The 24,549-nt window shown below is 35.3% G+C and overlaps 5 protein-coding genes across 6 annotated transcripts; 2 read left to right on the top strand and 3 right to left on the bottom strand.

Annotated features, from left to right (window-relative positions):
* Positions 1–3,307: 3,307 nt before the first annotated feature.
* Positions 3,308–6,212, top strand: LOC9308228 (EIN3-binding F-box protein 2). The gene is given in 3 exon segments (XM_021021189.1): positions 3,308–3,528; positions 3,774–4,441; positions 4,443–6,212. Coding segments are annotated over 3 exon segments (1,869 nt in total). The 5' UTR covers positions 3,308–3,503; the 3' UTR covers positions 5,619–6,212.
* Positions 5,750–7,572, bottom strand: LOC9308227. The gene is made up of 5 exons (XM_002872112.2): positions 7,138–7,572; positions 6,941–7,040; positions 6,770–6,869; positions 6,589–6,665; positions 5,750–6,512 (listed from the first exon to the last, which is right to left on the bottom strand). Exons 1-5 carry the CDS (start codon positions 7,229–7,231, stop codon positions 6,257–6,259), a joined length of 627 nt encoding a protein of 208 aa, XP_002872158.1. The 5' UTR covers positions 7,232–7,572; the 3' UTR covers positions 5,750–6,256.
* A 105-nt stretch (positions 7,573–7,677) lies between these two features.
* Positions 7,678–8,960, bottom strand: LOC9310319. The gene has a single exon (XM_021021190.1). The coding sequence runs from the start codon at positions 8,910–8,912 to the stop codon at positions 7,812–7,814; it is 1,101 nt and encodes a 366-aa protein (XP_020876849.1). The 5' UTR covers positions 8,913–8,960; the 3' UTR covers positions 7,678–7,811.
* Positions 8,961–12,625: 3,665 nt separating this feature from the next.
* Positions 12,626–15,171, top strand: LOC9308226 (ACT domain-containing protein ACR2). Its single transcript, XM_002874205.2, has 8 exons — positions 12,626–12,695; positions 12,873–12,961; positions 13,065–13,116; positions 13,255–13,369; positions 13,456–13,523; positions 13,609–14,328; positions 14,413–14,517; positions 14,682–15,171. The coding sequence occupies exons 2-8, from the start codon at positions 12,891–12,893 to the stop codon at positions 15,057–15,059; spliced, it is 1,509 nt and encodes a 502-aa protein (XP_002874251.1). The 5' UTR covers positions 12,626–12,695; positions 12,873–12,890; the 3' UTR covers positions 15,060–15,171.
* LOC9308225 (probable glycosyltransferase At5g25310) lies at positions 14,957–18,058 on the bottom strand. 2 transcript variants are annotated; one of them, XM_021023924.1, is made up of 5 exons: positions 17,448–18,058; positions 16,934–17,097; positions 16,008–16,356; positions 15,239–15,920; positions 14,957–15,040 (listed from the first exon to the last, which is right to left on the bottom strand). In XM_021023924.1, the coding sequence occupies exons 1-4, from the start codon at positions 17,700–17,702 to the stop codon at positions 15,252–15,254; spliced, it is 1,437 nt and encodes a 478-aa protein (XP_020879583.1). In that variant the 5' UTR covers positions 17,703–18,058; the 3' UTR covers positions 14,957–15,040; positions 15,239–15,251. The 2 variants fall into 2 exon arrangements, with proteins under 2 accessions (XP_020879583.1, XP_020879582.1); XM_021023923.1 differs by lacking the exon at positions 14,957–15,040 and having other exon boundaries at positions 15,109–15,920; positions 17,448–18,057.
* Positions 18,059–24,549: the final 6,491 nt, after the last annotated feature.

Here is a 24,549-nt window from a genome sequence, read left to right as displayed (position 1 = left end):
ACCAAAAGAATCGGAACCAAACCAAAGCGAACCGAAATATCAACATACCTGAATGAATGCTAAACTCTAAAACCGAAATAACCGAAATTAAATGGAACCAAACCAAAACCGATTGGATAACCGAACGTCCATGACTAATTTTGACCAAGTGGTTCAGCTATTTTCTAAGACTGTTGGTGATATGTATTTAGTTAGAATTGTGGATTATATATTCCAATGTTTTGATAAAGTTAAAATCTGATTATGACTTTTTGGACGTTATGTACGGTACATTGTACCTAAAAATGGTTAATGGTGTGCTACAAAATTCGACCAAATTCAATTATCCGCGAGAAAGTGAATTCTTTTTCGAATTGTAGACTTCTGACTATTATCAAGATGACTTTTTTTTCATGTGTATAACGTCATTTTCAGCTTCATTTTATGTTGTCGTTCCTGCATAGAATAACTTAGTAACATTAAACGTAAATACGTAAACTTTATTAAATATTATTGATCGGCAAAAACAATCATGCACGATCTGAATGAGATATATATATTTGAAAGGACGAAAACAATATAAATTATTAAGCGCAATGTATTTTTTTTCGAAAACATAAGCTATAAAAACCGCAATAGGATCAAAGATATTCCCTTGAACAAATTCAAAATGTTGAAAAAAAAGGTTTTGGTTCGGTTATGGATATTGGATACCACTAAATATTTGAATGGATCTCAATCACATTATTCATTGGATATCGGGTAATAATCAAACCAAACTGATATCCACAAGTATCCGAATGGAACCGAAAATGTTTAGTCAACTCCTAACCCAATAGATTTTTAAATTAATATTTTAGGTATTTTGGCCATTATATTTTTGTCAAAAAAAAATCGGATATTAGGTATTTCGGTTCTTTTTGGGTATTTTAGGTAAAATAACCGGAACCAAACCGATACCCACTAGAATTCGGTTATTTGTTGGTTCTCTTTCAAAGTATTCGAATCGAACCGATAAGTAACCGAACCAACCCGAACCAAAAAACCTCTGGTTCCCTTATAGATCATAAGAGTATAGAACCGAATAAACGAAAACTAATAGAACCGAACCGAATGGAACCGAAGAACCGAAAGCCCAGGCCTGGGTGATATGTCGATTTATGTCCTAATGTAAGTTGGAACGAATCTCCGTTTACTGTAGATAGATACCCTTTTCGATATTATATGTGGTGTATGGATTTATAGATTATGTTGTTCTATCGTTGCTCTATTAGTACTATGATTTGTCTTCGTTACTCCTCTTAAACAAATCAATTTTGTGTGTTTAAACTTGTTGATTTGCTAGAATCTGTTAGAAGGGACTAGAATAATACTAAGTACATCATATCGAATGTTAATTCACTCAAATGGCATTTGTTGGTTTTGGTTAGAAATCCAAAACATAATAGACTTCATCATATCAATCAAAATAATTTAGTAAAATAAAAAAAACAACAATGAACAACGTACATAAGCATGCAATAGACTTCCATTTATACGGAAAAAATGACTTTCGTTTTATTTTACGTTTGGTTTTATAGACGTTCATTTTTAGAGTGATACTTCTTATTTTCAATAAAACCCTCAAATTCTTTTTAGTATCTCAAACAAACAAATAATTTCTGTCTGTCGCAAACATGTTATCCGAATAATTCTTCCTTCAATCTGAAAATTAATAAAAATTCAACGAACTTAACCCCCACGGTTTTGTCAACAATTTTTATCAAAAAAAAAAGAAAAAAAATGGTGCGTCAACAATGCATGTATTCGAACCTTTTTGCCTCCTTCAATGTATTAAGCCACTTTTGTCAACTTTTTAACTCTCACCTTCATTGTATTCTAACAATTATATTCTTTGCTTTCCTTTTGAAACCTCACCAGCATTTGCTTTTATTTTTTCTGACAACTTGTAAAATGATGATGCAACAAGTGATCATAATATACATATGTATCAATATGACAATATATCAAGTAATCAAGAGCATAAAGGTGTGACTGGTTATACATTATAGAAGAAAAATAAAGAATAGATAAATAATTCTTCTGTTTTCTACTAAAAATAAACCAATCAAGTAGAAAGGAGAAGAATTACTTTTCATCTCAATTCTTCCAAAAAGTGACATAAAATAAGAAAATTTTCAATTATAAAATACATAGTAAAAAAATTCTTCCCGTTTGTACTTTTCTTTTCTTCTGTTTTCTTCTCATTTTTTTCTTCATTTTTTCTGCTAATATTTACCAGTCATAGCCAAAATAAAAATCAAGAGCTCGCATAACTTTATTGCTTAGAGTTTGTTTGGGAAATTAAATATTCCGTTTAATTTTTTTATGGACGATTTTGATACGACGTGTGCATGTATCACCGTTGGATTGACAGTCGACTATCGCCCCATCAATATTAAAATGAACTTGAAAAAAAAATATTATGAATTTCATCTAGAAAGAGTCATTAAATGTTGAATTCTTTAATTATCAATATTAATATTAATTTAAATATAAATTATGTTTATAGATATAAAAAATCATACTTAAAAACGTATATAAAATCACATGTACATATAACTGTAAGTATATTTTATAATATATACTACTTATTTTTTTTGGAGATATAAAACAAATTTTTTTCTTCTTTCATTTCTTAAATTATGATTAAAAATATATTTGTTCAATCATTCTTTATGGAAAAGTAATTGGAAGCTTGGAGTGGAAAAAAAACATAATGAATGTTGAAAAAAACACAAACATTTAATTGTTTTTTTTTTATAATTATACTACTAAATGATGTTTTAAGAAGAAAATCTTTAAAAATTATCATATCCACCACACTATTTAAATGATTCACGAATCAAAAGCCAAGAGCTTTTAAAAGAGTTCTAAAATATATAATTAACATTGGATTTGGACTATGTTATCCATCCACTACATCATTAAAATAAACATGTCACGATATTACCCAACACTTGCTCTTATTTCTCAAATAAACTATTGCCCATGTTGCTAGTGTCATGGTTTTAAAATTCCAAAAATTCAACGAAATCAACATCTCTCTCAAATGTTTTTGTCAACAATGCATGTAACTCGACATTTCTTTTTTCTCTTCCTTCAATGTATTCAGTCTTTTTCAAAACTTTATGAATTTATAATATATTTTTTATAATAATGTTTTTATGAAATAAAATGATTACAAAATATAACAATTGGGTTTCGGTGTGGGAACAAAGAAGGTGGAGAAGAAATCCGACTTTTTCGCGTGTATTCATTGAACTTGAGGGTTTTTATTCTCTACATCAACTTCCACCGTACACCTCTCTCACCATTAAAGACGTTTCTCAATTTCTTCTTCTTCTTCTCCATATCTCTCTAAATTTCTTCTGTAAAAATCTTCTCTTTTTGCCCTAATCTTCTAGGGTTCTTCTCTTTTTCATGAATCTTAGTCTTCAATCTCTATTATTCTTCGTCTTTGTTCTTCAAATCGTCTTCGAATTATGTCTGGAATCTTCAGATTTAGTGGTATGCTTCTTGAAATCCTTTAATTTGGTTTCTTGATATAGAATCTTGATTTAGGGTTCTTTAGGTTTCTAGGGTTTGATCCGCTTTAGACTCTGTTTTTGGTTCCATTTCGTGGATTTGCTTTGTTATGTTACATTAAGTTTGTTTTTAGGTTTTTTCAGGAGTTATATTGTCTCTGTTTAGTGTGGAAGAGTCTTGAGATTGGAATTGAGAATAATGGAGTTGTTACTTGTTTTGATTTATAGGTGATGAAGATTTTTTTCTTGGGGGATCATCGATGTATCTATCGCCAGGGAGCTGTCCCGGCGTGTATTTCCCAGCAAGGAAGAGGTTACGTATCGCTGCGCCGTCGGTTTTCAGCGGTTTTGAGGAGAAGCAAACATCGATAGATGTATTGCCGGATGAGTGTTTATTTGAGATTCTCAGACGTTTACCTTCTGGAGAAGAGAGGAGTGCGTGCGCTTGTGTTTCCAAGCATTGGCTTAATCTTTTGAGTAGTATCAGTAGGAGTGAAGTGAATGAGTCAGTTCAAGATGTTGAGGGTGAAGGGTTTTTGTCAAGAAGATTAGAGGGTAAGAAGGCGACGGATTTGAGGTTGGCAGCGATTGCGGTTGGGACATCGAGTCGAGGAGGATTGGGGAAGCTTCAGATTCGTGGGAGTGGTTTTGATAGTAAAGTGACTGATGCTGGTCTTGGGGCTGTTGCTCATGGTTGTCCATCTCTTAGGGTTCTTTCTCTATGGAACTTGCCTGCTGTTAGTGATATGGGTTTGTCTGAGATATCTCGGTCATGCCCGATGATTGAAAAACTTGACCTTTCGCGATGTCCAGGAATAACTGACAATGGTTTGGTTGCAATTGCTGAGAATTGCGTGAATCTGAGTGATCTGACGATTGATTCGTGCTCTGGTGTTGGGGAATGAGGGTTTAAGGGCTATTGCTAGACGTTGTATCAATCTGAGATCTATCTCTATCAGGAGCTGCCCACGTATTGGAGATCAAGGTGTTGCCTTCCTCTTGGCCCAAGCTGGTTCTTACTTGACGAAAGTGAAACTCCAGATGCTGAACATATCTGGTCTGTCTCTTGCTGTTATTGGTCACTATGGAGCAGCTGTTACTGATCTTGTGCTTCATGGCCTTCAAGGTGTGAACGAGAAAGGCTTTTGGGTTATGGGAAATGCAAAAGGGCTGAAGAAACTGAAGTCACTTTCAGTGATGTCGTGCCGAGGCATGACTGATATTGGGCTTGAAGCTGTTGGAAATGGTTGCCCTGATCTGAAGCATGTCTCTCTGAACAAATGCTTGCTTGTTTCTGGTAAAGGACTTGTCGCTTTGGCCAAATCTGCATTGTCACTGGAAAGTTTGAAACTTGAAGAATGCCACAGGATCAACCAGGTTGGTCTTATGGGTTTTCTCATGAACTGTGGCTCAAAGTTGAAAGCTTTCTCTTTGGCAAACTGTCTGGGCATCAGTGACTTCAACTTAGAATCACCTCTGTCATCACCCAGTTGCAGCTCTTTACGTTCTTTGTCGATCCGATGCTGCCCTGGGTTTGGGGATGCAAGTCTCGCTTTCTTGGGAAAGTTCTGTCATCAGCTTCAGGATGTTGAACTCTGTGGACTGAATGGAGTGACGGATGCAGGTGTGCGCGAGTTGCTTCAGAGCAACAATGTTGGTCTAGTGAAGGTGAACTTGAGCGAATGCATCAACGTTTCAGACAACACAGTCTCTGCAATTTCTGTTTGCCACGGACGCACATTGGAGTCTCTTAACCTTGACGGCTGCAAGAACATCACTGACACAAGCCTTGTCGCAGTAGCCAAGAACTGCTACTCAGTCAATGACCTTGACATCTCAAATACTTTGGTCTCAGATCATGGAATCAAGGCTTTGGCATCTTCTCCCAACCATCTGAATCTTCAGGTTCTTTCTGTTGGTGGCTGCTCAGCGATTACAGACAAAAGCAAGGCATGCATACAAAAACTAGGCCGCACGCTTTTGGGATTAAACATCCAACGTTGTGGCAGAATCAGCAGCAGCACTGTGGATACTCTTATCGAAAATCTATGGAGGTGCGATATACTCTACTAAATCCCACTTTTTCTACAAAACCTTAGTATCATTATCATCAGTCCAAGTCTTTTTCCTAGGTTTTGGTCACTAAAACCCATAGATTCCACCTAGAACTTAGTTTCTTTCCCAGGACGCAGCGGTTGTTTTTTAAATTTTTTGGCAGGTTCCTTCTAAACAAAGGAGTCTGCTTCTACAACCGTTAGTGTTCCTGTGAATCCTGTCACTGAGTTCTGGTAATCTAGTTTAGGGTTTAGTCTAGACCGTCTTTTTGGAGTTGTCGTCTCTCTATGTTCAGTCAAGTTCTTGTAGAAAGTCCTTTGTTCTTTGGTTTAGGTTCGTGATAGTGCCTTTTATCTTCTTCCACTGTAGAGCTTTTGGCAATGGCGGTGTAACTTCTTAATCCGCCATTACGACTCTTCGGAGTTGTTTTTTTTTTGTGTTTTGTATCTCTTCCAAAAGCTCTGTTTTTTTCCCACTTTTTTGTTTAAGGCACTATCTTGTATACTTCTGAATCATTGTAACTTTGTACTCTATATAAGGTTTTCTCTAAACATAATACTACCCTTTGTAATATAACTTGATCCTTAATTGGATCATTTTGTTGTGTGATTACAAAATCTTACGAAACAAAAATTGGACAAAGAAACAAAAAAAATTCAATCGTCTCTCCAAGTATCTCTTAAAGAGTAATAAGCTCTGTCATTACCAAACCCAAGAAGCTCCTTTAAACCCAAAGCAAAGCAGCAACCTCGTACACTGGATAGACAAGACCTACTGCTTTCATTTGAAGAAGTTTCTATGTCATCATCTTTGTACCTAACGAAGCCTCCTTTCTCGAGATCATCCCAAGTGTCATCAATCTCTTCAATTCTATTCATTACTTCATCTACATCCTTTGGCAATACCCTCTCTCTGTACTCGTTCAAAAATCGTTTATTAGGAATGATACATCAATGTGTTTCCGTTAAAAGGAAAAACTGAGACTTACAAATTCTTTTGTTTGGATTTCCTAGAATATCCCTTGCTCAATACCGCATTGCCTGACACATGGTTTTTGAATCTTACCTGAAACATGTATGTAACAAAGTCTTGTTATTTACCCAATTTTCATTCATGCCTAAACCTCTATCACTACTCATGAAATGAGATTAAAAATTTGGCTATGAAACCTCATCACCGTCCTTCAGCCCATAACTTCCGATGCAATCCGTATCGGTAATTAACTTCTGACCTCCGAAACACAAACAAAAATGCCCCCACACGTGTGACCTAACACCATCAAAACTCTTGGGTCAAATTTTCAGTAACCATAAAAATGTAATAAAAGTTGAAAAATGTACCATGATATCTTGGAGGGTCCCTTCTTGGGGACATGGCTGAAGGCAGTCTCTATAGCAACCTTAAGATCCCCAACGGTGGCCGAGGTCAATACGTAAACATCTTCACATAGTAAATCAAAATAAAATTGAAGTTAACAAGGGACAACTAATAAGTAGTGACCAAAACGAAAAAGACACTACGACGATGATGCATTTACCAAAGGAAGAGCCATCCAGTTTGAGAACAGAGAGCCTAATGGGTTCGGTCGGAAGTTTATCATAAGAAAATGTCCGGCGATGAAAGCTTCCCATTATCCTAAAACAAGATCAATGAAAATCTAGAAACCATGGAATCAGGGTTTCAAGAGATTGATGACTCGGAAGAGGCTCAAATGAATTTTAGGGTTTAAAAAAGTTTTGGATTCGAATCAATTCAAAGGATGAAGTTTGGTATATTCCAGGGAGTGTCTCTTGCTATTGTCTGATTCGTATGAATCAGACGACGAAACTTGGTGTTGATAGAGGTTTTTACGCTTCCTTAGTTTTGTTGTTATTGCCTAGATTCCTTGTTGAGGAAGTTAGGGTCGACCGCGTTTCTTGTGATTTCTTCTTCTCTCTTTCAATCATTCTTTTACTAATTTTACCATTTCCATTTGCTAATTTTATCAAATCTTGTAATATTTAGTCTTCGTACAAATTAAAGCTTTCCTCCTTAATATAAAGTAGCTTTTAGACCTATAGCAAAAGCTGCAAAACCATAACATTATTGGAATCTTTTCATATATAACACTAATTGAACATCCACGCATACATGTTTAAACATAAGAAAAATCTTAAAATGAAACCAAATCAAGTCCCCTAAAGTCTAAACATAAACAACGTATTCTATACTTTACACGAGAGCCAAATCGTTAAAGATGACATTTCGAGTTATGTTCATCAACTGACTGATCCCGGCCGGAGAAAATTTCCGAGCGAAAAGAAATGGATCTTTCCTCGTTCGGTTGCCGTCCCCATACCTAAGCCGTGCACTTCGCAGCTTTTGTATAAGCTCAGCCCTAACCTCCGACGGTTTATACGTCCGAGGATGACCATGTTCGTTGACGCTCCAATCAACGTGCGTGACCGTAGCGGATACACACCCTTGTGGGTCTCGCATGTGGAGGAGAGTAGGGAAGTAATGTTCCTCGGGGTAACATATGTCTTTTCTTACGCAAGACTTGTTAAACTTGGACCATATCTCCACGTCACTCACCACTAACTGCGCATGTGCTCGTGTCAATGTCCAGAACTGTGAGCCGATTCGAAACTCCTCGGGTGGTACCTCGGGGAACATCGCGTAGGGTCCACGCGCTGCCCACCTTTCGTACCACCCTGGTTCGTCTTTAAGAATCTCGATGAAGCTCTTTGTGGATGAGACTAGTGTCTTGTAAGTGAAGTTAAAGGAGTGCAAAGGAATGCAAGAAGGGGAGAGAAGGATAAACATGTAATTAGACGGGTCATCGAGAAGCGCATGAGCTAGTAAACGACGTGCGGCTGAGATAAGTGTTGGGGTGTGCCGGTAAGCCGGTTTTGAGGAAGGTATGATCCGGTTATGAAACGTGCCGTAAGAACCCGGTTCGTGTTTTTGAGTCGGGTCTACATGGACGTAGACATTGTAAAGAGACTTATGATCAGAGCTTTGGTTGAAAAAAAGCTCCCAAAGCGGTGCAAATGGAAGAGAGTTAGTTGTTAAGAACATGAAAGCGAGTTTTTTGGGAAATTTGGGTGAAGGGTTTAGGTCGACTTTAGAAGCTTGACGAAGGAGTAAGTCATCGTGATCCAGTGGCTGAGAAGTAATTACTCGAGGAGATGTAAGGGTATTATTGGAATTTTGTATTACTAAGACCGCCGGCTTAGTGACGGCCACAGTAATAGCTAGTCGAGGACTCGTAAAGGTCATGATGACACCTAGAGGCACGCATACGAGTAGAATGAAATATAAGGCTAACATTTTTATGTATCATCTCACAATGTATCATCAAGTTTTAACTATGAACATTAAGAGTTAGAATTTATATAGGTATAGCTAAATTTCTTTTATAACATTATGCTTCTCTGACAAAAGAAAAAGGGAAACGTAGATAGTATGGGCTTCATCACATTGTTTGTATGGTTAGAAGATTTTATTTGTTTTGTGTTGTTTTATGGCCCATTTTGTTACCGAAACGTGATCCTTGGTTCTTGTTACATACTCTTTTACGATGCTTTAATCACATTTTGTTTTCTTGTCTATTTTCTAAATTTAAATATTTTGAATAAATTATTTTTAGAAAATGAGTTGTTGTGATCTTCAAATCTAAGTTTGTCAGATTTAAACATTGTCTATATGAAAATTGTAAAATGGCTAGTCGAAACCTTTAAGATAGTTCGATTTTTTTGTAAGCTCGATATTTGTATGCAAATCTGAAACCCTAGTGTAGTTCGAGATTTGTTTGTGGACCTTGTGGTGACAGTTTTATTTTGTTTGATTTTCTTGTTTCAAACAATCTACGTCGGTAGACCAAGCCTCGTTGGATTCGTACAAGATCAAAGTAATCGATTTTGATGAGATCATTAGACCACCAATGGGCCGACCATGTGAGGTTTAAATTTATTTAAGCCCAAGAAACATCGATCGAGTGAACAACAACAAGAAATTGATTGTTGGTCGTTTCGGTAATTCGCTTCATTACCAGAACAAGTAAACAATTTCAATGGCGTATCATATACCGGAGAAGTTGCCAAGTAAACAATTTCTCCGAATAATCCCACTTAATCTCCCATTTCCTAGTTTGCAAACTTCTCGAATCTAACAAAATCTATCTTTTTTTCAATCTTTTGTACCCGGCCCTGCACATATACCCAAGAAACATAGGTGTTGGGTCTATGTAGGTAAAAATCTAATAAAACACATTTTTAAGGATCTATTTTGTTTTTGTCGGCTTCAAGGATCTATTTTAAGAAGTGTATTTTACATATAAAAAAATTCGGGTCCATTTTATAAACATAAAAAAAAAAAAATAGCAATTTGTTGGATTGGATGAGAAAAATATATATTTGAAGGCCCCATAAGTAGAGGTGTCAAGCGGGCCGATAGCCCGCGGGCTTTTTCCAAGTAGCCCACAGCGGGGCGGGCTTGGACATCATTTTTCATGCCCATAAAATAGCGGGCCTCGCGGACAAGCCCAGGCGGATTGCGGATTTTTGCGGGTTTTGTCCGCGGATTTGCGGGCCGGCCCGCGGACTACAAATATTTAATATAAATAAATAATTAATATAAATAAATAAATATTTTTACATAATTCTAAAAATATATATGTGAAATATATGAAATTATAAGATTTACAAAATATATATGTGAAATATATAACGAAATTTAATGTATAAAATTATAAGATTTACAAAAAAATTAATTCTAAAAGTTTTTTTATTGAAAAATTGTTAATTTCAAATTTTAAAAATTAATTTTATTTTTTTAATTATTTTTAAAATATTTAAAACTAAGCCCGCTGGCCGGCCCGCTAACCCGTTGGGCTTAGCGGGGCGGGCCTGGACATATTATTTTTGCCCGCGGTCCTAGCGGGCCGGCCCGCCGCGGTCTCATAAATTTAAATGCCCATCGCGGGCCGGCCCAGATGGACGCGGGCCGGCCAGTTTGACACCTCTACCCATAAGCCTAAAAAAAAGGAATACTTTGATAGACCTCGAATTTATTTCGTTTTGAGCCCGAATATTACCGGGCCGACAAAGTGGAGACACATAAACCCTAACTCATTGAAACCTTAAGGAAAAAAGATGGCTGACTACACGAAGTATCCGCGAAGACATGGCCACACATGCAAAGTTTAATAATGGATCCTAAACTACATGAACTATATGTATCGCATGCCCACATATACGAACTATATGTAGTCATGTCGCCAACATCACGAACATTATTTTCCGGTATATTTTACGCATTGACCAGTTTGACCGGCGTTGACCAACATAAATATTAAAAAAAATTAGTTTTTTAATATTTAGAAAATTATGTTATTGAATCATTTATAATATTGTATAATTAAAAAAATATATACAATATTCAATATAAAAATATTTTGTATATATATTCAATGCATTGATTTTTATAATTAGTTAGTTTCAATAATTTCAAAACTAAACTAAAAATAAAACAAAAACCAATTAGGTAAAATAATTATAAATAGAAAATTTTAAATACTCTCTAGTCTAAAGTTTTTTTATGATATGTTGTTAATTTTTTTTTTTTATTAAAAGAATTTTTCTTAATAATTTTAGATACAAAAATTAACAACATATTATACAAAAAACTTTAGGCTAGAGAGTATAGAAAATTTCATATTTACAATTATTTTACCTAATTGGTTTTTATTTTATTTTTAGTTTAGTTTTGAAATTATCAAAACTAACTAATTATAAAAATCAATGCATTGAATATATATACAAAATATTTTTATATTGAATATTGTATATATTTTTTTAATTATATAATATTATAAATGATTCAATAACATAATTTTCTAAATATTAAAAAACTAAATTTTTTTTTTTTGAATATTTATGTTGGTCAACGACGGTCAACGCCGGTCAAACTGGTCAATGCCGGATTCCGGCGAAAAGTGTACCGGAAAAAAATGTTCGTGATGTTGGCGACATGACTACATATAGTTCGTATATGTGGGCATGCGATACATATAGTTCATGTAGTTTAGAATCCATTATTAAATTTTGCATGTGTGGCCATGTCTTTGCGGATACTTCGTGTAACCAGCCATCTTTTTTCCAAACCTTAACTCTCACTATTTATCATCTCGAGAGAGAGGGAAAGAAAAACAAACTAAACTTTGAAGAGTGACGAGCATGACCGATCTTTCAGCATGAAACCCTTGAAACTGCTTCCTTGCTTTAAAGATTAAGTTTGTCAGATTGACATCACTGAGCGCATTGCGATCCACTTGCAAAAGTTGGAACGATTTATCCCAAAATCAGATTTAAAAAAAAAACAAGGAAGAAGTTTCTAGAGTTCATGCTTAAGGATTCTCGGGTTTTTTCAATGAAAATACATCTCTATGGAATCAGCAACGACGAGGAAAACTTCGTTTATCCATACATAAAGCTAGAAATATGTTTAACAACAGCGATTTTTTTTAGATTAATATTGTTCAAGTGCGGATTACACGTTTTCTCACCAAATGGGTGTAAGTATTAAATAGTAAAATAGTAATGAAATTTTGTGGTATTTAGTATTTTACAAAATCTCATGGGTCAAATTTTCATTTCTTGGTGAAGTTTGGAGACCGTTTCAAAGACATCACACGTTTTTGTGTATGTGGTTTCTAAATTATTCACATGGATTTAATGATCTCAATCCTAAGCAGAGATTTTGCAACTTTAATTTCTCCAACAACTTAGGAAAACATGTGGAGGTTAATAAAATAAAAAGAGAGGAACAAGCAAGAAGTTAAGGAACACCTTATTTTCACCAAGTATCTTTACCATTTCTTAGTATTTGACTTTGACAAGTTCTTGACCTATACTACCACTCTACACTATATTTGAATCGTTTCTAAAATGATTTTGTCATTATTCGAATATATATCTGTAATAGAATTTCTATTATATTTTCTTTAAAAAGTTTTATCTTCTCTAAATCTAACTTCTTCCACACGTTATGACACACTTATTCCCCAAGCTAAACTTAGTAAATGCCTACCTTGTTATATCCTCTGTATTATAGGTGGAAATCTCTTCTTCATTCATCGCCCTCTGTCTAAAACACCAATCTAATCTTTATCTCCCCTTCACACTTTTTGCCAAACCGGTTTCTTATATATACATACAAAAATAAACTCAAATTTGTGGAGAATCGTTTACTCTTCTTCTTGTATATATCTTACCCTAATTCTAATAACAGATCTTGGCGGTAGAGACGATGCAGAAAGTTTGCTGGCCTTACTTTGATCCTGATTTCGACAATCTTGGTGAACGCATATACGGTCCACCGTAAGCTCTTGTCTCTCCTCCTATAAATTTGTTGAACAACAATGTGAATCCATAAACATTTTTCATCATGATCTTCTTCCTTTTTTGTGTGTCTAATTTACAGATGCAGGGTCTATATTGACAATGACAGCATTATAGATTGCACCGTTGTGAAGGTAACGCACTCAAGATTGTACGATCATTTAACGACATTTTAGGAAACAAAATTGGATCCAATGGTGTTCTTTGCGCGAATAGGTCTTTGTGTTTTGTGATTTAGGGTGTTCTCTAATGTGAAACGTTTAATAATGAAGGTGAATAGTGAGAACAAACAAGGGCTTCTTCTAGAAGTGGTCCAAATCTTGACGGACATGAATCTTATTATCACCAAGAGTTACATCTCTTCCGATGGTGGATGGTTCATGGATGGTACATACATTATCCACATTTTTCATTCCTTTTTATTCTATAGATCAGATTAATTTTAAGAGCTTTGGAAACTTACTTGTATGCAGTTTTCCATGTTAAAGACGAGTATGGCAATAAACTCACTGATAAAAGCGTCATCAACCACATCAAACATGTTTGTGCTAAACTTGATTCGTTGCATAAACCATATATATGTTTGATTTGAGTGTAGTAGTGACTAGATTAAGTTGATAATGTAGGCTATTGGTACGAGTAGGCGAGAATCCGATTTTATAAAGGCTAGTGAAGCGCATAACAACCCAAACAACAATTCCTTGGAATCTCCATTAAGTGATCACGGCGAACACACAGCGATAGAGATGACCGGGACAGACAGACCGGGCCTCTTCTCAGAGATATTCGCTGCTTTCGCGGACTTACATTGCAACGTCATGGAAGCTCATGCTTGGAGCCATAACGCTCGTTTGGCTTGCATTGCCTATGTTTCTGACGACAATACTCATACTCCCATTGATGACCCGAGCCGCTTGGCTTCCATTGAGGACCATCTCAGTACTGTGATACGTGCCACATCGGATCCTGCCTCCAACTCTACACACGTGGGTCACAAGGAAAACGAAACGGATGGGTTTCTTGCGGGACAAGGCAAAGGGTGTATGAATAGCAACGTTGAAAGACGGTTGCATCAACTAATGCTATCAGTGAGAGACTTTGACGAACCGTTTTGTGAGCCTTCGTCATTGTCCTTATTGTCGTCCAAGTTGGAGTACTGTGATCAGAAGGAGAGGAAGACAACTATAGTTTCGATTGGGAATTGCGAAGAGAGAGGATACTCTATTGTCACAGTGAAGTCTAAGGATCGAAGAAGACTCATGTTTGATACAATATGCACTTTGGTTGACATGCAATATGTTATCTTCCACGCCGCTCTACGGTCAGATGGAGCTGATGCTTTTCAGGTAGGCCAAGAGTGTATATAGTTTTCTTGAAACATTAGATATTATTTAAGGTTCAATTTTGATTTCTTCTTTTGAAACTTGTAGGAATACTTCATAAGACACATAGATGGAAGGGCATTGAACACCGAAGGCGAGAAAGAACGGGTGATTAAATGCTTGGAGGCTGCAATAGAACGGCGGGTTTGCGAGGTATGTTAACATTTCTCTATGTGTTAACCAGAAAAGATCAATCCACAATCACTAACTTTGGGATGTCTCAGACAGAAGAAAATTAGAGGAACATTCACCAAACTGTTTGGATTCTATATAAGAATGGTAAACAATTTGGGTGTGTGTTCTATGGCTTAATGCAGGGCGTGAAGTTGGAGTTATGCGCTGAGAACAGAGTAGGCTTACTCTCTGACATTACTCGTGTACTCCGTGAGAACGGTTTAACCGTTGTCCGCGCAGACGTGGAGACACAAGGCCAGAAGTCGCTCAATGCTTTTTACGTCAGAGATATTTCCGGCAACAAAATCGATATGGAGTTTGTGGAATCAGTGAAGAAAGAGATGAGACCGATCCACCTTGAGGTCAAGAATGAAGACACAACAACAGACATAGTTGGATCGGATGACCCGCCAGCCTCAGCCGCACCACAACCGCAACCACAACCTCACCGTTTCTCGCTTGGTGACATCCTTCGTTCACAGATCGAACGCCTTTCTCTCAACTTCGTCCCAACCAAATGATTAATAGTTAGTAATTATGAGTATGGTATAAAGATTTAGATCGTCTATATTTCTTAGAAATTTGCAATAATTCTTTATTCATTAACTAATAACATCAAATATATCTTCTCCATATATCTAGACTTTTAAGGGTTACTACATTTTTGAGGTATGAGTTACAAATTCTAACAGAACTTTACCTATGAGTAGTCCTTACGTAAGCCTCAAGTTAAGTCTACGTAACCAAATGGAGTGAAGAGTCAAATGAAACGCATCAAACCTCTTAGGAGGATCGTTAAGCTCGAAATGTCTCCTCACATACCGCAAGTTACGTTTAAGCCATTCGTATTTCTCATCAGAGATCGACATGAGAATCTCCTTCAACCTCGGAATCTCTGAAACATCGACCAGTACAGAGAAAGTCTCCCAACGAAGAACATCAGTGAATGGTAACACGAAGTTAACAGAGAGAATGACCGGGATACACTCGGAGTAGATGGCTTCAATGACTCTAGGGCTAGCTACCTCATAGCCACTGGGACAGAAACAGAACTTTGAACTTCTCATGAAATCATAGTAGTTTAAGTGTTTAGGAAGGTATTCATATACAGGCATATCCGGGTCACGCTGTTTCCAGTGGTTCAAAAGGATCGGTCTCACTGGACCGTGAACACCGCCTGCAAAGAACCCGAGGTAAGGCCGCGGAGAAGCTGATAACGTTTTAGATAACCTGAGTTTGGGATCAACTTCACCGCCATAGAGTTTAATCTCAGGAAGAGTCACATCTTTTGAAGGATTAAACCCTTCTGATGAATTAGCATTACACATAACTCGAATCGATGTATTGAACAAATCATTATCAGCTTGTGAAGTCAGAGGTCCCTGCATTAGAAAAACAAAAACCCATTTATACTAAAATCTGTCTTATAAGCAAACAAAAAAAAAACAGATACTGAAAATGTTAATTACCCAATCATGACAAGCAAGCATGAAGTGATCAGCTCCATTAGTTCGATTCCAAAACGGATGATTAGTAGATACTAATCTGATATAATCAGAAACAAATGTTCTCAAAGGCTTAGCATCAGAATTTCCTTCGTATAAGTATCGAACCAGCCAAGTAACACTAAACGGCAAGAAGTAAACATAAGCTTGGTTCGCATCATAAGTACGAAACTTCGTCCTCATTTTCTCAATCTCCGTTATAAATCTCCCTTCAACCGCGTAAACACTCTTACACGGTCCATCGTGAACTAACGGTGGCTCGCCTTCTTCATATACATAAACCTTAAACCTCTTCTCCATTTCTAAGTAACTCCTGCAACAGTAACAATCTTCACAACTTCAGATAAAAACAGTAACTAAAATCATTGTTTATTGATCTCTCTGACACTTGCTAAGTAAGTAACTTTTTTTATAAGAATTAAATAAGTGTAACTGTAAGCTATATAGCTTGAGCCGTAAGTGACATAATTAGTGAAAATACACATATAACATACATTAAATTATAGCAGACTTTACCTTAATTATACCACCTAGTATATATATAGATTTCATATAGACTAATTTGGTTTAATTACACAATTAACATAATCTTCATGAAAAGAGTTTCTACAAAAAAATCATCATATTGAATACAATAAAGCAGAGTTCATCATCATAAATATGCTTTTTGCAGAGACTATGATACAAAACCAGTGGTGTGTACATGAAAAAAGTATCAAATTGAGTTTAATTTGATACAAATTTCATAAAATTCGTTAGCGTCAATTACAAGAATCTACTAAAATCCACGCTAATTTAGCCGTGTGCAGTGACTTTAAAGCTAAGTAGTATCAACAAAGTTAAAACTCAAACTTTTGGAATCTGAGATTTGCATGAAACTTAGAACTTACCGATATAAAGATGATGGATTACGATAAATTTCTGGGTTTGGAAGATCAGATTTGAACAATGTAGTGTTAACATTCGAAGAGGCTTCTAGAATCGAAGCTCTTGCTTTCGCTAATCCTTGTTCCACCAAATTTCTCCGGTTTAGTTTTTCCGGTTTACTCTGTAACTGATTTCACACAAAAATTTCCGATGATGATTAGCCAAAAATGCAGGATCATCAGATTTTCGATGATGATAATGATGATGATGATGATTCAAATTTTGAAGATCAAGCTAATTTTACCCAGAGGAAGCGATGAATTTCAAATTGCGGTTACAGAGAAAATTTTGAAATTCGAATTTCGAAGAACTAAGAAACAAAGCTTACAGTGGAATTAGTACATGATGATGATGATGATGATGATTCAAATTTTGAAGATCAAGCTAATTTTACCAGAGGAAGCGATGAATTTCTAATTACGGTTACAGAGAAAATTTTGAAATTCGAATTTCGAAGAACTGAGAAACAAAGCTTACAGTGGAATTAGTAGATCGGAGTGTGAGGATCTGTTGAGAAACATGATGAGAATCAACGACGACTCTGTTTTCTTCACCGGAACTAGAGTAAACGTTTCTTCGAAGCTCAGATTCTGGGAACGAGAATTCAAATTTCTCAAGAGAGTAATCGAAGAAAGAAATTGAACAACGAGAGATCAATAATACAAGTGCGATCGATCCGAGACAAATCGAGATAAATCCGAATCTCGTGAATCTGTGTTGAAACTTATCCATTAATTTTCTCGAGAAAATACTTTCCCGGGAAATTTTTGAGAGAGAAAAGAGAGAAAGAGAAAATTAGTTAAGAGGAGAGTGACGAAATGAAAAGGCGCGGAGAGAAGGAACGTTTGCGAAGTTTGTTTTAATGGAGTTTTTTTTTTTTTTTAAATGAGAATTTTAACATTTATAAAACTTTATTTGTTCAGTTTTTTTCATGAATCATTTAATTTGTATTGTATTTTAATTTTTGTTTAGATACAATGGATAATGAGTAATTATGCCTTTTTTAATCGATTTTATACCATTTAACCTCTTTAATTATCTACATGTGGAAATTATTTGTTTAAAAGGAAAAGAATTCCATAGATTCTTCTTCAACAATTTTTTTTTCTTTAAGAAGAAGGAAATTAATGCTCGATGTAAATGTTTGGAAAATATCCATATAAATATTTACTTATGTAGTTTTATTTCGTAACCTAGTGAGAATATATGGGATAAGATAAAATACATGCCATTGAATTTTAGCCTTTTTAAGAAAATAATTTCATTAAAGGTATAATTTTAGTCAACAAATGAAGATAATATAAAAGAAAAATCTGTATATATTTTTAGATTCAATACATCTAATCACCCATGATTATTCCTACAATTTTAAACCAAATACGGTTTATGACATCTACATTTTATACAACCCCAATTAAAAATTAAAAAACACAGTAAATGAATAAGAAAATAATTAACACACGATTCATGGGTCTTATTTTTTGGAATTTGATATTCTAAATTGCATTTGCATTATTCATTGAACTTGAGAATCTTCACCTTTAATAAGAACAAAAACAGACGCTGCCAAAAAAAAATTAAACAAAAATAAGAACAAAAACAGACGTTCAATTTAAGAGCAAACTGTAATAAAATTTATTTTTAACAAAAAAAAAATCATAAAATATTAACTACAAACGAATTATCAGTTTATTTTGTACAAAAGAAAAGTAATATTATCAGTTTCAGATAATAGACATTTCTTTCTTTTGTAACTACCATTCTAAAATCTTAACTACAAACGAATTTTAACTCTTGCTCTCTAAGACGCATTATTAACAAGATCTTTTCTCTAAATCTAAACAAGAATCAACTATAGATTTCCTATGATAAATCAACTAGAGAAGCTAACCACATCCATATTCATCCCTCAAATAACTTCCTCGTATTTGAAAAACTTACTAATAGCTTTTTTCAGCAATACGATCAAATCATGATTTTCCTTGGGTAAAGTATATTTTTGAACTATTGAAAAAATACAACTAAAATTTCAACCGAAATTTAAGTAAATTATTATAATTATTTATATCTTCATCAGTGACATTTTTTTCACTTCCCTCGATAAATATACAAATATACCAATCAATAGGAAAAAACAACAAAAACAAAAACCAAATAAATACAAATATACCTTTTTTTTTTTTTTTAAAAAAGGGAATAACCTGCGCGTGGGCTACACGCGCCCCCAAATTCTCTCTCAAACAAGGCGACTGCGACAACCCTAATTGCAGATCGATTTGCCTCTCCGGCAACGGTGCTCTTTGCCGTTTGTCGGAGAGGGCTTCTCTCCTTCTCCTTCTCTTAAGTCTCTGTTTGCTTCCTCCGTCTCTCTTTTGATGCTCCGTTGCCCTGTCCGCAGCTAGCTTCTCGTCTCTTGTTGGTGGTGAAGCGACGAGTGCTCTCGCACGGTCAATGGACAGTTCGCCTCGCTCTCCCGGTGAGCCTGGTTGTCAACGCTTGAGGACGGTGTTGTTTCTGGTTGTCTCCTCCGGCGAGATTGGCTTCGATCTATCCTCGTGCGCGTGTCTCCCTCCGCTTTTGGTTGTGGCTCTGGTGCGGCGGATCTAGCAGCGTTTTGCTCCTTGCGGCGGGACCATCATTTGGTCTGAATTTCTGGTGGTGCATCGCCGTGTTTTTTCAGACATCGCCGGTTCTCTTGTGGTTTGGGCTTTTCGGTGTGTTTGCGGAGTGGCGGTTCTTCTCTTCTCGGGTCTCTCCACCTTAGTTTTCTCCGCTCCGGAGGTGGTTGGATTGGAATCTATCAAGCGTCTCTTGTGGAGGCAAGTCACAGGATCGGTTTTGCTCTTGTGGTTTGTTCGTGGCGGTTAGTGGCGTTGTGGTTTTTGTTTCAGGTGGTCAACGTCTCTCCTCCATTGGTGGGCAGTTTAGGGTGGCAGCCTCCAAGGCCATGGTTATGGCGTTTCCATGACCTTTTCGCTTGGTCCCTTTCGCTTCGGCTCCGGTTGCTTTTAGGTGGAGTTTTTGTGGTTTGTTGTCGTCGGTGACGGTTCAATTTGTGCAGGTGAGCTTCTGGGTGCTTGGCTTGGTTTCACGAGGGTTGAATAGAGGCGGCGGATAGATCTAAGTGGCATCGCTAGTTCGCTGAACTAGTGTAGAAGTCCGCGGTTGTCTATGTGTTTTTGCGTTAGTTCTCGGAGAAGCTGTAAGCTTCTATCACGAAGTTTTGAGGACGGGCTTCGGATAGATTGGCTCGTGGCAACAACGATGAGGACTCCAGTTCTTCGGTTCTGTGGCAACCACGCAAATTTCCGGGTTTCGCGATCTCGGAATCGGTGTTTCCCCTCTCGACTTCGCTTTGTTCGTTCAGTTTCGATCCGAATCATTTTGAGTAGTAATGTTGTTTTTAATTTTCTGTAGTGTGCTTTAATCTGTTTCTTGTATCCTCTGTAACTTCTGTCACAAATTCAAAATGGTATAAAATTTCACCTTTTACCAAAAAAAAAATAAAACACATTATGTAATTTACACTTAATATGTAATTTTTTGAAATTATTCATATTACTATTTAGTATTTACCAATATTGTAGTAGCGAGACCAACCTGGATACCCTCACGTGTCCCTCGTGCATGACGATTGTGACGCACATGTATCCTGGCGAGGATGTAGGAGAGGAAGGGCTAACCATTTTCCACCTCGCCGGGATTTACAGTGAGTTCAATGGCGGTCACCCTTGCCTACCGGTTAATGCAAGGGTATACACTTGTTAACAGGTATCCGTGATATTATGATTGAGCTTGGTCGACCGATTGTCTGCATCCAGGAAAGAATAGATGGTCTTACTCTCATGAGTGAAGAGCATTAGATCGATGTGTTTATGGGTCACTCGGTGAGGGATGCTTGGTACCAGATTGCGATTGCTTCCATGGTCATTTTTGGTTTTTATATGTCGAGGCAGTAAAGATGAAGAATAGCATTGATTTCTAATTGTAGTATAAATTTTGAATATTATTTGTCTCCAGCCCTCGCGGAATCTATTTTTGTTGGTTTGTTAAACGCAGAGACTGACAAGTTTAATGCTTTATTCGTTGAACAAGAAGAATATTTGATCATCCACCACAAGGTATGATATAAAAAAGAAAAACATAGAGTTTGATCTTGGGGATTGAGTTTACCAATATACTCGGGCCTGATTCAACTGTTTTTTTGATTATATATATTCCGAAGAGCTTTTATGCTTAAATTGGGTATTGAGCTTCTGTAATTAATTTTTTAGTTCCACTGCTTGTTTTTTTTTTTTCAATAACTAGATTTTAACATGTAGTACACTACGTGAGGATTTGTTTTCTAAAACTAGTGATTTTTAAAATTTAATAATTATGTATCATATATAAAAGTTTGCAAATTGTATCATTTTATAAGACATTTATATTTTATAGTTTACAATTGTTATTAACTAACGGTATACCACGAGATAATTTTTGTTTTATACAATCTTATCTAAATTGATTCGATATGCCTAACATTGATGGTGTTAAAATAAAAAATGAAGATTTAACCCATATGAATGAGGCAAGTTAATGAAATTTTAAATTTTTATTAATGTTGATTCAAACCCGTCCCGCCATATAATCCCGTCCTGGAATATAACACGTCCAGTGTTTTTTTATATGTTGTTCATAATATTATAATTTTTTTATTGATTTTAATTATATCAATAATTATAATAAACCTTTTTAAAAGTAAAATTTGATATTTTTGTTAAAATTAAGGGGCTTTTGCAAAAATGCCACTTTTTCAATGCCACTTTTCAAAAATACCCCTTTTTAAAAACCTTCTAAAAAATCTCTTAAAAATATAAGATTTACCCAAATATGTATGTAATATTATTAAAACATACACAAACTACATTTCTATGTATCTAAAATCTTATAAATACCTTATAAATGCATTTTAAATACCTTTAAAAACTTTTAAAATATCTTGTAAAACCTTTGAAAAACCTTAAAAATCCTTTAAAATAACTTGTAAAACCTTTAAAAACACCTTATAAAACCTTATAAATACTTGGATCGAGTCTTCAAGTAGTAGTTACAATCCATAAGTACCTTATAAACCAAATAAAACTTTATAAAAATTTCAGATTTAAAAAGGGGCATTTTTTAAAATGGACATCTAAAAAGGGCATTTTTGAAAAGGGGCACACCAAAAGGGGTATTTTTAACAATTTCCCTAAAATTAAACAGTTTAACTAAAAACGAATTAAACCGTATACTAACTTTTAAATTTGGATGCTTTCTGCTCATTTGGATTTAGATTCATTTTGATCTTATTTATAATATGACTTTGAATCATTCTCTAAATATTTTAGCCGATGTGGGACGTTGAACACATACCTTTTTTATTAATTGAGTAATATATATCTGTTTTTAAAATTTTGAATCACAATCTACGCTGAAATTTTTTTGAGAATTTTTTAAATTTTATGTATTATATGATGATTTAAAACAGTAAAAAAATCATACAAAGATGATGGAAAAATCATAATTTTAAATTTTTAACCAAATATTCTAAATATTTATATTATTAAATATGAAATATTATATGGATATCGGGTTCATAATTTCGGATATGCTTTGACCCAATCCAAGTACAAAATTAACTTCAAAAAGACTAATATAGATGAATGATTGGTTATGTTCATTTGGCAAAGTGTATAGGTTCTATGTTATAGAACAAAATAACTAGGTTTATTGTTTTAATGGCAACAAAAAAAACCTAAGGTTTATTGTTTTCAAAGAATTTGCTAATTATATAGAGAAGATTATATGTTCTACTTTATAAATAAAAAATCAAGCATTTTGTCCTGCGACTGTGTCTATGAAGAGATGACTTGATTTGTGATATTTACATTCATGTTCAAGACTTATAATTAAGTAAACAACTTACATGTCCAGGATATGTTTTCAAAGCAAATAAAGGAAATTAACAGAAGACAATAAGTGTGGAAATCTCTCAAGATCACCAAATGTAATGAGCCAAAAGCCTTACACTTATTAGATCTTGTAACTGGGCCCATTGCCAAAGCTTGAAAGTAGAAAGAGATTAAAACAAAGCTTTCTCTTAACCCAACTCTCTCTTAGAGAATTAGGTTAATCGTTGGAATTTGAGTTTTATTAAAAACCAAAGACCCTTATATAGGACCACGAGACATTCCAAATCATAATCTTAATCTAAAAAGGAAAAACACCAAAACTCTTAACATTTATCACCAAAATGTGGAGAGAAACAACAAAGAAAGATGGGAGAAGATGAATACCAACTCAAACACACGATCTTAGCGCGCTGGAAGTCAACAAAACTCAAACGTTTAAACACAGATCTTAATATGTCACCAGGGAGCTCCGACCAGCAGGGGCTAGAATTTGGAGTCTCCATGCTTTTATCTGTTTCTTTGACATTTGCTTCTCCACGTAGTGATACAGAAGAAGTTAGGCGGCGTCTCTTACGTTTAGCTTGAGATTCATCACTTTGATCATGTTCTTGAATTTTTGTTTCTTTCTCATTGATCTCAATTTGACAATCTTCCTCATTCATATCTAGAAATTCACTCTGAGCAGTTGTTTGTTGAAATTCAGAATCCATATCTGCAAATGAAAATTCCAAAAAATTTAGAATCACTGATCTATTAAAAAAAATTATCCATTATCTGAATCATGTGTTTAATACAGCTATATAGTTGAGTTTTATCAAATAAATAATGTAACGCAATTCGCTATGTATAAGCTTCTAACATGTAATAGATCATTGTTGCCAATGCTTATAATTATTCCGATCGAAACAAACCCTAATATATCAAAACACGAATTTAGTGAAACGAAAAAAACTAACCTCGGAAACACAGGACAGAAGCTTGAGGATCTCGAAAATTGTTGCCAAATGCTTGTCGTAGTACTAAAGTGAACCTAAAACGGCGCCGTTTTTGAAAACGGGCCGGCCCATTTACGTTTTTGTACGATAGTGTGGAACGATTTGGTGCAAAAGCTCTAGAGCATAATTCATGGTCTGAATTCCAACAATAACACACCACAACAAAATGGTGATACCAAAAGAAACAATATGGTTTTTAAAGAGAAGGTTAGTATAATGCTTTACTTATGTTTGAGTAACGATTTTTTGGAAAGAATCTATTGTTATAACTTGCTAACACGTAAACCGAGTTCCAACAAAAAGAATTTTGGCACAAATGAAACCCCAATTTGACTTCTCTTCAAGTTTGGTGCTATAGGGTTAGTTGTAAACTTTTGGAGCCGACTAGAAATAGAAATAAAAAGAAAAATAGGAGAAAAGGTGTGGAGATTCTCAAGAACACCAAAATGTTCAAGATGGGAGAAACCATCGAGCATCCTTGAGCTTTAAATTGTTGGAGAGATCGAGACCAAGACCGGGGAAGCGTTTGAGGGTCTTTGTTGCAAGATTATACACACATATGTCCGGGCATGAAGGTTCTCGGCCATGGTAACAAGCACGGTCATGACGGGTGAAATATATAGAGTTTGGTTCGATACCAAGGTTACGGTC

Source organism: Arabidopsis lyrata (genome assembly GCF_000004255.2).
Source record: "Arabidopsis lyrata subsp. lyrata unplaced genomic scaffold ARALYscaffold_6, whole genome shotgun sequence".
NCBI classification, from domain to species: domain Eukaryota; kingdom Viridiplantae; phylum Streptophyta; class Magnoliopsida; order Brassicales; family Brassicaceae; genus Arabidopsis; species Arabidopsis lyrata.
This window is presented reverse-complemented; position numbering and strand designations above follow the sequence as displayed.